This window comes from Neomonachus schauinslandi, chromosome 10, assembly GCF_002201575.2.
Source record: "Neomonachus schauinslandi chromosome 10, ASM220157v2, whole genome shotgun sequence".
In the NCBI taxonomy this organism is placed as follows: domain Eukaryota; kingdom Metazoa; phylum Chordata; class Mammalia; order Carnivora; family Phocidae; genus Neomonachus; species Neomonachus schauinslandi.
This window is the reverse complement of record NC_058412.1, coordinates 58,393,682-58,407,675: the sequence shown is the minus strand read 5'-3', so window position 1 is coordinate 58,407,675 and position 13,994 is coordinate 58,393,682. Positions and strand designations below refer to the sequence as shown.

General features: G+C 40.3%; 1 protein-coding gene across 1 annotated transcript in view; it reads left to right on the top strand.

The window, feature by feature from the left end:
* The window catches only part of EHBP1 (EH domain binding protein 1), a 412,321-nt gene that overhangs the window by 77,330 nt on the left and 320,997 nt on the right, over positions 1-13,994 (top strand). The window contains exon 2 of the mRNA XM_044918742.1: positions 3,550-3,949. Within this exon, the coding sequence (XP_044774677.1) occupies positions 3,846-3,949 (104 nt within the window). The 5' untranslated portion in view covers positions 3,550-3,845. The remainder of the gene's footprint in view (positions 1-3,549; positions 3,950-13,994) is intronic.

Sequence of the window (13,994 nt, the reverse complement as noted above, 5' to 3'; positions counted from 1 at the left end):
TTCCTCCTTCTTCTTCCTCAAAAGAAAGACTTGTATTTAAAACGGATTTTTTTTTTAAAGATTTATTTATTTATTTGAGAGAGGAGAATGAGAGAGAGAGAGCACATGAGAGGGGGGAGGGTCAGAGGCAGAAGCAGGCTCCCCGCCGAGCAGGGAGCCCGATGCGGGACTCGATCCCGGGACTCCAGGATCATGACCTGAGCCGAAGGCAGCCGCTTAACGACTGAGCCACCCAGGCGCCCCAAAAACTAATTGTCTCTTAAAAAAAGATTTATTTTAGAGAGAGTGTGTGTGGGAGGGGCAGTTGTTGGGGGAGGACTAGAGGGAGAGGGAGAGAGAGACTCTCAGTCAGACTCTGCTGAGCGCTGAGGCAGATGTGGGGCTGGATTTCACCACCCCGAGATCATGACCTGAGCTGAAACCAAAAGTTGGACACTTAACTGACTGAGCCACCCAGGCGCCCCCAAACTAACTGCTTTTAAGATAATTTCTTTACAATAAAGTCTCTCTCCCTCTCTCTTTTTAGGATGAGAAAGAGTATTAAATGAAACTAGGTTGACCACATAAGTTTGAAAAGTTCTGAAGAACAATAATAAATAGGATACAAAACTCTCCTGATCATCACGTGGGTTGTTCCTGAAGGGCAACTTATATTAAAATAGTTTATGACCATTTCTATAAATTAGTCATTAAAAAAAACCCCATACACTTAAAGTCTGTTAATGATGCAGAATATATCACTATATGAGATCATAATGGCTGTAGGTTGTAGTGACTTAGTAAACCACTCAGGAAGGACATTTGAGAACTCTAAGATGTACAGAAAATGAGAATCAATATAAATATTATGGTTATCTTAATATTTTAAAATTAAAACTGTAGCAAAATAAGTGATATCTATGTCCTTTTCTGTAAAATGCACATTGTGTTCTTGTGGTATTATTAGATCACTTTATTGAAAATGGAAATAGAATTAGATACTATATTCCAGCTTTCTGTTTCCCCATCTCTCCTGATTCTTCAGTCACTCTCTCTCCTTTCTCTTGCTCTTGTGTCTATAGATGGGATCACCTCTCACTCACCACTGCCCTCCTCTCCTGTCCTTCAAAGAATACTTCCCTAGATAGACCCTAATAACTTTCAAGCTACTTTGTCCATCCACTCTGCTCTCCATCCTCAGTAAGATTAACAATGGCCCTTAATTGTTTCTGAGACCCTACTTGCTTGTTTTCTTTTCATGTTAGCTACCCTCTCTTTTTTCAAACTATATGCTGATTGCTTATAGGGTGCTCTTACTTCTCTGACCATTCCTCCTCAGTCTCTTTTCCACTTTACTCTGCTTATTCCTTAAATGTTGGGACCCCCCACCCCCCATATTATTCTTTGCCCTCTTTACACCAAGAGGTCTGTGACCACCTAAAATTGAAAGCAAATTTTTGTGTTTTATGATAGGATAAATTTCCCTCCTCGGGTTAGTGTCTATAACTTTCATCATATTCTCAAAAGGATCCTTGGCTCTTTTAACAAGGTTAGGTGTCCCTGCCCTCACACTCTCCTTAGGTTATTTCATGCTCTTCTTTGCCTAGAACCACCCTTTTTATATGCTGGCCACTCCCGAATCATTTACAGGGGAAAAAGAACATAGCAAGAAAAATAAACCAAGATTCAAAGAAATGTTGAAGAATCAGAACAAGAAGAAATTGCACCGTAAACAATTTTGCTTCTAGCTCAGCTTACTGTATCCCGTTGAGGACCAATAGACTGAATGTTAGGTGTGGGTTGGCAGGGTCATTACTTAAAAAAACCCCAGGAGAAATCGGGTGGAAACCAAGGCTCCGTGCGCAACACCCTGGTTGCTAGTGGCGGAGGAGTAGGCGCACCCAGCTCCTAGGGTGGGAATAGGAGAGTAAAGGAGAGAAAACTACAGGAGCCACGCAGCCCACAGCTGCTGCGAAGCCAACCCCGGCTCTACTTTCAGACTCCAGCCAGAAACCCCGCCCGGCACCCAGCGCGCCTTCGACGGACATCCACCTTAAGCAACCATCTTCCAGTTCACTATAAACACTCCTTACTCCTCCCGCCTATCGTTTCCCTCTCCAAGCCAATCAGAAGAGTGGGCGGGATCGTCCCTGGTGGGTTCCAATTTTTTTTTTTTTTTTTTTAAAAAGGGTAGACTGTGCGCTGCGTTCCGGCTGGGGGAAAAACACCTCCAGAGCTAGGGGGTGGAGCCCCTGTTATGGGCACCCAGATCGGCCAATGAGGTGCCCCCACCACTGAGAGGCCCGGCCGCCGAGATGGGCGGGGCACGCGCGGTGCCGGGCCAATGGCGGCGGGGCGGACGGAGGTTGAGCCGCCGTGGGTAGGGTTAGTGTGAGAGGTGCGGCGGGGGAGGTAATGATGATGGTGGCGGAGGAGGAAGGCGGGGGAGGGGGTGCTGGGCTCTGAGCGGCGGCTCTGGCAGGGTTTTGTAGGGTGGGGGACGGTCGCGGGGCGACTCCGTCCGGGAGGGGGCGGGCGTGAGGCGCGCCGTCCGCCTGAGGGGCTGCAGACCCCGGCTCCCGCGAGCGCCGCGGCTGGCTCGGCTGTTCCATGTGGCTCCGGCGGGGATGGAGGACTCGGTGGCGGCGGCGGCGGCTGCTGCTGCGGCGGCGACGGAGGAGCGGCGCTGAGGAGGGAACTGGGCCAGACTCAGCCCGACAGCGGGATTAGAGGTGTGAGGAGGGGGCAGGAGTGGAGGTGCGGCGGGGCCGGGGCTCGGGGACCGGGCTGGGGTCTTCTGGCATCGCTTGGGTGACAGGGACCGCGGGCGAGCCATCGCCTGCCACCGCTGTGGGGCAGGGGTCTGGGCTCTGTGCGTGAGGAAAGGAGGCTCCCGCAGACTGTTCCCTTCGGAAGGGGGAGGGAGGCACCGCACCCCGCACCGTGCACTTGCCCGGCTGGTCATTGCTTAACGCCCAGGCAGGAGTTTCCATTTCCCTCCGGTTGGCAGCGAAGGTGGAGAGCCCGAGTGGCCTGGAGCCAGGACATTGCCCTCCCTCTGCCTTGAGATTTCCCTCCACTCCTCTTTCCCCATCCATTTCCCCCTCCGACTGAACAACAGCATTCCTCCTCGCTCCTTAATTTGTTCCAAGCACATATTCTAGGACTGGAGGCTATTAATTATCAGCCGAGAAACAAAGTTTATTTTAAAATGTTCCACTCCTCCCTCTGACTGGCAGTGGACATTAAACAGCATCCCTAGACTTTCCCGCTCTGCTCGCCCTTCTGTGATGCTAGGAGGGGGAGGAGGTAGGGCCCCTACTTGGCGTTTCTCGATTGTTGTTGATGGTGATTACCTGGAGTGTTGCTCCACGTCTTCGGTGTGAATTGTAATTTCTTCCCTGATGTCTTGCATCCTTGATGTTACTGGCTTTTGAGGTTGATGTTTTGTTTCATTGTTTGAAAAACATGCAGGGAACTGAGGTTGTCTGTTGCAGTGTTATCTAACATGGGTGGTTAGTCACTCCTCATGTTTCTCTCATATTTTTCTCTCTTTGTTTTGCTTTTCAGTCCTCCAGATTATACATCATATAGCTCCTGAGGTGGAATGGTGATGTCTCCATGAGGGAACCTCCTCTCATTCATCCTGTCATGTGTATCATACTGTTCTTGACTGGGCCATTCATCTAAGATGGGATTTACCCTGTGAAACAGGGAGAAGACTTATGGACCCCAAACATCATTTCAAGTTGTAGTTGAGTTTTTTTAAAGTACAGACATACCTGCAAAGCTTCTTTGCTTTGGGCCCTCTGCTTTGTTAAAGCTGCTGTATTGCTAACCCAGAACTGCTCCAGTGACTGATCATCATGGCTTCAGTTTGGAAGAGACTGCAGCGTGTGGGAAAACATGCATCCAAGTTCCAGTTTGTGGCCTCCTACCAGGAGTTGATGGTTGAGTGTACCAAGAAATGGTAAGACATGTCTGGGGGTAGATTTTGCTGTGGCCTAAACTCACTGTGGCCTAAAGTCAGCTGACAGCCGACTCACCTTTCTGTAGTGCACGAGTGTGTACAGGCTGGGCAGGGAACAGATTACTCCAACAAGTACTGTGGTATGCACTGTTGCTGCTGGTACCATCCCTGTGGGTTTTAATTACTGCACTTCAGTATGGCTCATAGGACTGTAACTGTGAGAGCTTGCTAAGTACAGAAGATTTGGTCTTGAGGTCTTTCATCATTAGTGTTAGCATAACTTTGATTTTTTTATAATTTGAAGGAGATACAGAGAATGCTATTGAATATTGTAAACATATGCATATGTATTGTAACGTATGCGTTTTAATAGAGTTATAGAAAGCTATATTCTTGTGGGGTGGTGATAATCTATTTTATTTTGTTCTTGATTTTTCATTTTTCTTGGCTTAAAATAAGTAATTTTTCATTATTTTAATAATGGAATGCCAGTCCATAATACAACCTTAGAAATTCTTTTGTTATATGCTTAGTCAGGCAATTGTATTTTATCTTAATTGCCTAATGGGATACATTTCTTGGCCAGACTTAAGGAAGCAATTAGTAGTTCTGGCCTATGATTTGCTTCTTTCTACTTGAGCAAAGTAAATTTAGGGCTTTCTTTTCACTGTCTTGAATGGTAAGCAAGAATTCTTATTTAGTAAGAGAAAAAGAGTTAATGTTAAGCAAGTGGTCCTTTGAGTTTTGATTTATTACAGTGTTTAAGTAGTATTACTGCAAAAATAAGTCCATTTCATTGTCCACAAGGACTGTAATCTCATGTCTGTACCTCTCTTTTTAACATCCTTTTTATTAGATGAAAAAATAAATTGCTCTATCCTAGAACTCTTAAAGCATATTTGAATATTGGGAAACTAGTTTATGAATGCTTTTCTCTTGGACTTGTTAGGAATGTTATGTGCAATTCAAGAAATGCATGCACTGATTACCTACTTTACACTAGGTACTGTGGCTTTAGAATTGAATATGACATAATCCCCGCCCTCAAGGAGCTCACAGTCCAGGGTAATAACAGTCATGTAAATAAATTCACTGTGATAGGTACAAGAATACAAATATGTATGATGTAGGGATTTTAATGTCTCCATCACTTAACAGTTGGTTATCCTTGGGGACAGGTTATTTAGTTTTCTGTGATTTAGTTTCCATATCTGCAAAAGAAATAATGGTACCATTTCATAGGAAGAGTTACTGTGAAGATTAAATGAGTTAATACATGTAAAATGCTTGGAACAGTGTCAGGCACAGTAAATGCCCAGTAAATGCCTTATTACTTACAAAGTTGGCAGTGGGGAAATAACTCTTTAAGGGTAGAGGGTCTTGGGATGGCTTCCTGGGTTCTGAGTTGGGTTTTGAAAGATTCATAGTAGTTGGCCAGAAAGCCAAGGGGGAAGAAATGAAGGATATTATCGACTAAAGCAACAGCCTATGCAAAAAGTATGGAGGAATTAAATAACATGGGATGTGCTAGAAATTCAAGCAGTGTAGTTTGTTAATAATGGGGCTTAAAGTGCAGGATGGGAGAAGTGCAGTGGGATATGATGTTAGAGAGGTAGGCAGGATTCCAATCATGGAAAGTTATGTGCTTAGACTATTATATGTGGCTTGGACTTTATTCTGTGATAGTGAAGGGCTTTGAGTAGAAGATACATTAGGTTTGCATTTTGGAAAAATCACTTGGATGATAATGTGGAGTAAGGATCATAATGGAAAGGGTGATTGGAGGCAGCAATGTCTGCCTACTGTTGCAGTAGGTAAGGTGAGGGAAAAGGCTTAGACTAAGGCAGAGCACAGGTAATTGAGAGGAACACTTAGGACACAAAATGGATAGGCCTTGGTGGTCATTTCAGTCAGGGGTCTGGAAAAGATGGGGATGAGAGAGAGGGAAAGGCCTAGATTGGCCCCCAAGTTTCTGGTTTGGAAGACTGGGTACTTAACTAACCTAAACTAGGAAATGAGGAAGATCCTCATTACAAGTATTTTTTTAACTGGGCAGTATACTGGGAATATCAACTTTTAAGATGGTTAAATTTGAGTCTCCTTTTTTTTTTTTTTTTTTTTTTTTTAGAGAGGGAACACAAGCAGGGGGAGTGGGAGAGGGAGAAGCAGGCTTCCCGCTGAGCAGGGAGCCCGATGCGGGGCTCGATCCCAGGACCCTGGGATCATGACCTGAGCCGAAGGCAGACGCTTAACGACTGAGCCACCCAGGCGCCCCGAGTCTCCTTTTTTTAATGGCAATAGAACATATCAGGTGATTCTTTAGTGACAAAATCAGTTTCTTCCCCATAGTTTGCAGTACGGCTGAATTTTTTTTTTCCTTGAGAAGTATGTAAGTTGTTATTAATATGTCTCAATGTGAAAGCAAGAATGAAAATTTAACTTGATTAGAGTTGAATAGATGGCTTGATCATTTTTAGGGATGGCCATTATGGTACACCTATTAAATTAGGTCTTTATGATAGGATATGGCTTTAACACTAGAAGCATTTGGATGTTCTGGAATTTTCAATTTTACAGTAATAACATGGAAGATAAATTGCAAATGTTGAGAGGATAAGAAAATAGATCTGGTATAGAGAAGAAGAAATAAACTATAAAAAGAACAGATAGCATTCCATTGGGATTGTGTCTTTGGAGGTAACCTGTATATACAGGTTCCATTGACTTTTAGAACTGTGCTATTTAAAGTGTTTTCTGAGAAGCAGGAGCATTTGCAACATTGGGACCACCTGTTAGAACTGCTGACTCTCAGACCCTGCCCCAGTCCTACTGAGTCAGAATCTGCATTTTAGTAAGATCCACAGTTTGCATATTAAAATTTAAGAAGCAGCATTTTAAAATAATGTTTTCAGCTTTCCCAAGTGTCCATTCATGACTCCAGGATAAAGTATATTCAAAATATACTGACTTCTGCATGAATTTGAAACTCAGGGAATGAAGATGAAACTCAAGAGATTCAGGAAAGGCATAGTGTGTTGATGGAAGAGGGTCATGGGAATCAGGGTATGTTTTTCAAGAGGGAATGTGTTCTTCCTGTGATTAAGGAGAGGAGAATGTTTCCCATGTTCTTTTGTCATGGCCATAGGGTATGAGCCTGGATATGACAGATAACAGGATGAAGGTAAGGGTTTAAGGATATTTTTTTAGATCTAGGCCATGAGCAAACTCACAGTACTTTACCTTTGATCAAAGGATGGATTCTATAGATTAGAGGATTTGGGGCTTCTGCTTTCTCAAAGTTCTTTTCTCTGTTGCTGTCTTACCTATTTTACCTTTGCTCTGGCTGATGCGTGTGAGTTTCTTTAGTTCAGTAGAGTCCACTTCCTGATTCTTTCATGTTGTAGTGGTTCTAGAACTTAGGTGAGGAACAAAAGCCTGAATGACTTACTAACCTAAGAGAAGGACACTATACTGTGAGGTCCTATTCCTCATCACTCCTTGATTGCCGTGTTAAGGCTCCAGCAAATATGGAGTTTGTAGGGGTTTGTATCTCCTACTCCTATTGTTGTCTCAAAGTCATTTAATTATTAATCACTTAATTGATAAAGCTGTTGGCAAGTAGTGAGATGGCCACTGGAGCTGAGTTGGAGGGAAAGAGACTGTGCTATCTTTTTTCTTAGTTTCTTTCTTACCTGGTTCTTTTTTATCATTTGCAGGCTTTTAGATTCTGAGAAAAGTCTTCACTTTATGAGCTTTCAGGTATTTAAGGAAACTACTTCAAAGTTGGCAAGTTGTGGTTATAATTTAGGTTGTAGAATTCAGTTCTGGTAGGAGCTCCCTAATATATGAACCATTATGTCTGAGTATATATTATACTTTGTGTACGTGTCTTTATCATCTACCTATGTGAACATATTTTATCTAGGTTTTTATATTTTATCTAATTCTCAGTTATGGCATTAAAAAGTATTTAAAGTACTATAAACTTTTCCCAAAAAGGCATAAATATATTTGTTTCTTTCCATGTCATGTAAGAATTCCTTTTTTTGTTTTTAAATATATATTTAATTATAATTTATTTAAAAATAGGTAATACAATCACATGGCTCAATATTGTAGAGGTACCAAAGGGGTGTGTGTGTGTGTGTGTGTGTGTGTGTGTGTGTGTGTGTGTGTAACCCTGAAAGTAACTCCTCATTTTCTCTATTATTCCATACCTCTTTGCAAACCTTGTGATCTCAGGATTTGAAAAGTAAAAAAAAAAAAAAAAAAACACCACACACAGCTCTTTCTAGTGCTTAAGTTTCTGATGCTTGCCTGTTAGATAAAATATAAACTCCTTAATATGATATTCTAGGCTCTCTGTAGTTGATCCCAATTTTGTTTTCCATTGGACATTAGAATGTTGCATGTACTTTAAGTATTAACCTGAGTTTATGAAGGCCAAATTATATTCATAAGTACTCATTCAGATCCACTTCTTTGGATGGCTTAAGCAAGCATTTCTCTATTGGCCATTTAATGGAGTGAGAGGTACATCAGCTTTCATGTAAAGAATCTACTTTTGAAGTACGTTAAAAAAATAATTGGACACAAGCTTTTTTTAGGAGTCTGTTTTAGGAGTATCTGGAAGGCCATTGTGTCTAGAACAAGGGATAGATGATAAAGAGGTGAAGTCTGAGAAGTAGGTAGGGGTAAGTTAATGTATGGCCTTGAGATCACGCTAAGGGCTTTTGGATTTTAAGTGTATAGGAAGCAATTGGAGAAGTTTGAGTAGGGAAGTGATATAATATGATTTACATTTTAGAAAGATTATTCTGGATGCTTTGTGGAATATGAATTGTCATGAGTAAAAATGGAAGCAGGAGTACTAGTTAGGAGGCTATTGTAGTCCAAGTAGCAGGGGGGGAGGTGGTAGGAAATGGTCAGATATATGCAGGTAACACACATATACTACCACCACACTTTACTGAGGTGTAACTTAAACTTTTGCATCCAGTAAAATGCATCAATTTTAAGTGTATAGTTCAATAGGTTTTGACAAATGTATACACCTGTGTAACTGGAAACAAAGGTTTTGAAGTTATAATTGGCAGGACTTAATGATGGATTAGATAGGAGGTAAAGTGAGAGATGGCTGAACAAGCAGGTGAATGCAGTGTTAATTACATGGATAGGGGACACCTGAAGAAGAAAAGGGGGACATCAAGAATTGGCTTTGCTTTTCTTAAAGTTTGGGACATCCAGATGGAGATCTTAATTAAGCAGTTAATTAGAAGAGTCTTGAGGTTAGGGGAGAGAAGGGATTGGAGTCTCTTAGTATATAGATAGAATATATAACCATGGGGCTGTAAGAAATTTCCTGTGGTGTTAAATAGATTATGAAGACTGAGGACTGGGCCTTGGGACACTTCAACATATAGAGGTAGGAAAGAAGAGGAAGAGCCAGCAAAGACTGAAAAACAAGCAGTAGTAAGGTAGAGGAAAATTAGGAGAGTGTATTCTTCAAGGAACCAAGTGCAAAATGTATCAGGAAAGAAGTGTTTGTGTCAGTTCTGTTGAGAGGTTGAGCAAGATGACAGTGGATTTGGCAAGGTGGAAAGAGCTGGTGACTTTGAGAAATGGTTTCACTGGAGAGGTGGGGATAAAAGCATCATTTAGACTGGGTTAGAGGAAAGGAGGTGAATATGGTCAGTGTAGATACTTTTCATGGAGAATTTTGCTACAAACCAGAGAACTGGGTAGTAGCTGGAGAGGGACAAGGGGTCAAGATATGTCTTTCACACGGAAGATATTGCAGCACATTGGAATGCTGATGGAAATGGTCAGTAAAGAAGGAAAAACTGATGATGTGCTGGGAGAGGAGGTAACTTCAGGAGAAAAGTCCTTGAATAAGAGAACAGGAACAGGATCCAGTACACAAGTGTAAAGGTTGAACTTGAGTAGAAGCAGGGACAATTCATTGTTAAAAGGAGGGGGGTAGATGACATGGGTAGAGAAGCAGGTAAGTTGGTAGATTTGGTGCATGAGGGTGTGGACATTCTCTTCTGTTGGCTTCTGTTTTCTCAGGGAAATAATATTAGAGGTTATCAGCCGAGAGAGGTAACAGAAAGAGGTGTCAAAGGATTGAGGAGAGAGGAGGTATTAAATTGTCAAAACAAGAATTGACTGGGGAAATTCAGAAGGATTGATGGGTAGTGCTGAGGAGCTTCTTAACTTTGTGGTCATAAATTTAAAGTGAATGCAACCAGCAAATTTGCAAATTTTAATTCAGCTATGTTCCTTGTTTGGGTGCAGGCATAGAATAGGCAGAGTTAGATTTAACCAGGGATGGGTTTTCTCAGGAATGTACAACTGAGAAAGAAGGGCAAGGAAATTGAAAGCGAATGCACGGGAGTGGTTATAGTAATGAACCATGTAGTATGAGATGGAAAAGGAGGAAAATAAGGACATGAAAGGTAGGATGGTCAATGAAAAAGAGAAGAGAATAATGATTTTGATATGTTAAAGAGGTTGAATAGTTGGTAGTGTTGGGTTACCAGAGTGAATGAGCTGGAAATATGGGAGGTAGGAGTCAAAGTGAGATGTTTGATTGTGGAGGATGTGGTTAATGTTAATGACAAGATAAAGGTTGTGGTCTCCTTTTGATCACATTTGCTTATCAGTTAAAAAAAATAAGCACATGGGGCACCTGGCTGGCTCAGTTGGTAGAGCATGTGACTCTTGATCTCGGGGTTGTAAGTTCCAGCCCCACTTGGGTATAGAGATTACTTAAAAATAAAATCTTAAAAAAATCAATTAAAAATGAGCACACATCCTCAATATGTTTTTATTTATGCCATATACATTAAATAGGAGTATACCTTAATTTTCTTTTTTTTTAATTAAGTGGAATTTCTTCTATATTTGAATGGGTCATTCTTTTGTACTATAAGACTGTAGCTGTTAGGGTATGACAATGGCAATTGGTGGTTGAGATGGAATGGAGGAAAAGATTTTGGGGACTGAAAAGGTTGGTCAAGGAATTTATAGGCTGAAGTGTGAGACAGATTATCTCTGTGGCTCTTGAAGTTGCCAAGAATAATTGGAGGAAAAATGGTTAAGATAGTCAGGTGCTAAAATCTTATTCAATGAGGGGAGAGATAGGGCAGAAAGTTTTACTTTGTAGGGCTTCTTTTTACAAGTTATGTGAATCTTGAACACCTTATTTCTTGAAAGGAAATAGCTGAGTCTTCTTTTCCATGTGATGAATTGTCAAAGGTAGATTTAATTTTAGTAGATAATAAATTGATATGTTACTTTGTTAGTAATATTATGTGTTTTATGGACTGATTTTTTTTAAACTGGAATTATTACATGCAGTATTTTATCCAGATTTTAAATATTTATTCCATGCGAAATTCAACTGTACAAAAGTTCAATTACATGAGGTAATTTAAGGAAAATAGTGAAGCCCCTGTATGCCGTAATTTGATATCATAGTGCTTATATCACGATTGCCTCCACACCAGATTCAGTATGCCTCTAGATTGTTGGCAAACTTTGGCCTGGTCCAAGTTGTTTCTTTTGTAAATAAAGTTTTATTGGAATATGGCTATGTCCATTTGTCTGTAGCTGCTGTCACACTAATATGGCAGAGTTGAATAGTTGCTACATAGACTGGGTGGCTGCAGAGTTTAAAATATTTACTATCTGACCTTTTAAGAATGTTTACTGACCTCTGCTCTAAATCTTGGAGTTACTTGCGGCTAGTGTTTGTGGAATCTAGAGTCTAGGACCTTTCTGTCTTTTCTGTACCCAACCTACAAACTATTAGTTTAACTTATTGTAGTCTAACTGCGTAAGAATAGAGGAGAGCCTAGGGGCACCCGAGTGGCTCAGTCCGTTCAGTATCTGACTCTTGAATTCACCTGAGGCCTTGATCTCAGGGTGTGAGTTCAAGCCCCTGCTTGAACACATGTGGAGCCTACTTAAAACAAACAATAGAGGAGAGCCCATGTGCCTGCCTTCCAGCCGTATAGAAAGAAACTATTTATTTATGTAAAAGATTTTATTTATTTATTTGCGTGAGAGAGAGAGCCTGAGCGGGATGAAGGGGCAGAAGGAGAGAGAGAGAGAGGCAGACTCCCCACTGAGCAGGGATCATGACCTGAGCTGAAGGCGGCCGCTTAACTGACTGAGCCACCCAGGCGCCCAAAAAGAAACTTTACAATAGCATTAAGGAACATTTTATATTTGTGTATGTACAAAAATACATATTTTCAGATTGTGCAACCTTGGACAAATTACTTAACCTCTTAATACTTTATCTATAAAATGGTGATGATACTAACAGTGCTTCCAGCATAAAGTTGTTTTGACAATTAAATGAAATAATAACCTGTAAAGTGGTTAGAATAGTGCCTGACATATAGTAAGCACTTAATAAATGTTACCCATTGTTATTACTATCTTTATGTGATTATTTAAGCAGTAAGTGATGAAGAGAACTGTTTAGACAAAAGGGTAGAATAAGCAAGAACACTGAAAAAATAACTGGAACATTTAAGAGTGTTAGAGAAAGACAAACTAGCACAGAAGTTTGGAGTGACCCAGAGGTGGGAGTAAACCAGAAAGCATGCTAGCAAGAAACACTGTGCTGAAATTAGCCAAGTTTTGGCAGTACTTTGGCTTTTGGGGAAAGGAACGACATATTATTACTTCTGGAGCAAAATCAGTTCATCCGTTTTAGTAATCGCTTCAAGTAAGTAATTTGGCTAAGGAAACTAATTGAATTCTTCTAAAGTAGGTAGAATTCATTTGCCAGCATTTGTGTGTGTGTATCGTATGGTGACTATGTGTGATACTTAGGATATATTTCTTTATGACAATTTGTCATAAAAAAAATTTTCCTATCATGATTTTTTTAATGAACCCATTTAGTACATTGTATCTTTCAGTAATGTGAAATTCCCTTACCTTAATTTGGTAGGAAGTTTTGGTTTATGTATTTTAAAGGTTGATTTTTAAAATGAAATTTTAAGGGATTATGTGAAGAGATTCTACTCTTATAATTTAGGTTAGTTTGACGTTAGTTTTGCAATTAAATGCTCAGGGAACTTTAGGCATTTCTAGAAATGTGCTGTTGATGTATCAAATGTGTTTGTTCTAATTTTGTGGAAAATTTCAACAAAAGAGCCACCGAAGTAGTTCACTGCATGATATAAAAATAGTCCAGTGTTCTGAAGGAAAAATTGCACAAGCTTTTTGAACTGAATGCTCAATAGGGATGTTCATATTCTGCATCAGGACTTTTGCATATTTAATGAAAGGGGTAGAACTGAGTTTGTGAAATGGGGGCTATAGAATTACAGCAGGATGTTAGTTTATGTTTGTCTTATTTATCACTGTTATAGTGATATTTTTAGGCAGCTTTGCTAACTGGTACCTAAAGATTTTCTTTAGTAAATTTGTCCTGTTAAAATATTTCTTTTTGTTATTAACCCCAGTGTTGTTATTTTAAAAGTACTTTTTAAATGAGAAAACACTTAAAACGTTTACTTTAAATTTCAGTTACAGTAAAAACATTGACTTTAATCAAAGAAGTTATCACTTTAAAAGTTGATACCCTGCCTATGTCCAAAAGAGTTTATCCACTTAAGAATTTAAAATAACACTATGTTGACTAATTTAGGTATATAAATAGAACAGAGATAGTCTTAGAGGAGCAGAGAGTGCATGTTACTAGACACTTAAGAGGAGTTACCACTGGACACTGGACTTGATTCTGAGTTTACTGGCAGCTGAGGCAAAAAGGGAAGCACACTGGCTCAGGTAATATTTCTTCTGGCTAAAGAAAATACCCAAATTCTTTTGCAGAGACTTTTCTTAGAACTTAATTCAAAGAGGACTTCTATTGTGAGAAAAAAAAAAGTATGACATTGGATAAAATCTCCCAACTACAAAAGACTCAGACTGTGAAATTGGATAAAGTTTACCTAGTTTTCTGATCATCTAATTTAAATCAGAGGTACAACTTGGAAAATTTAGAAGAATGGGTATTTAA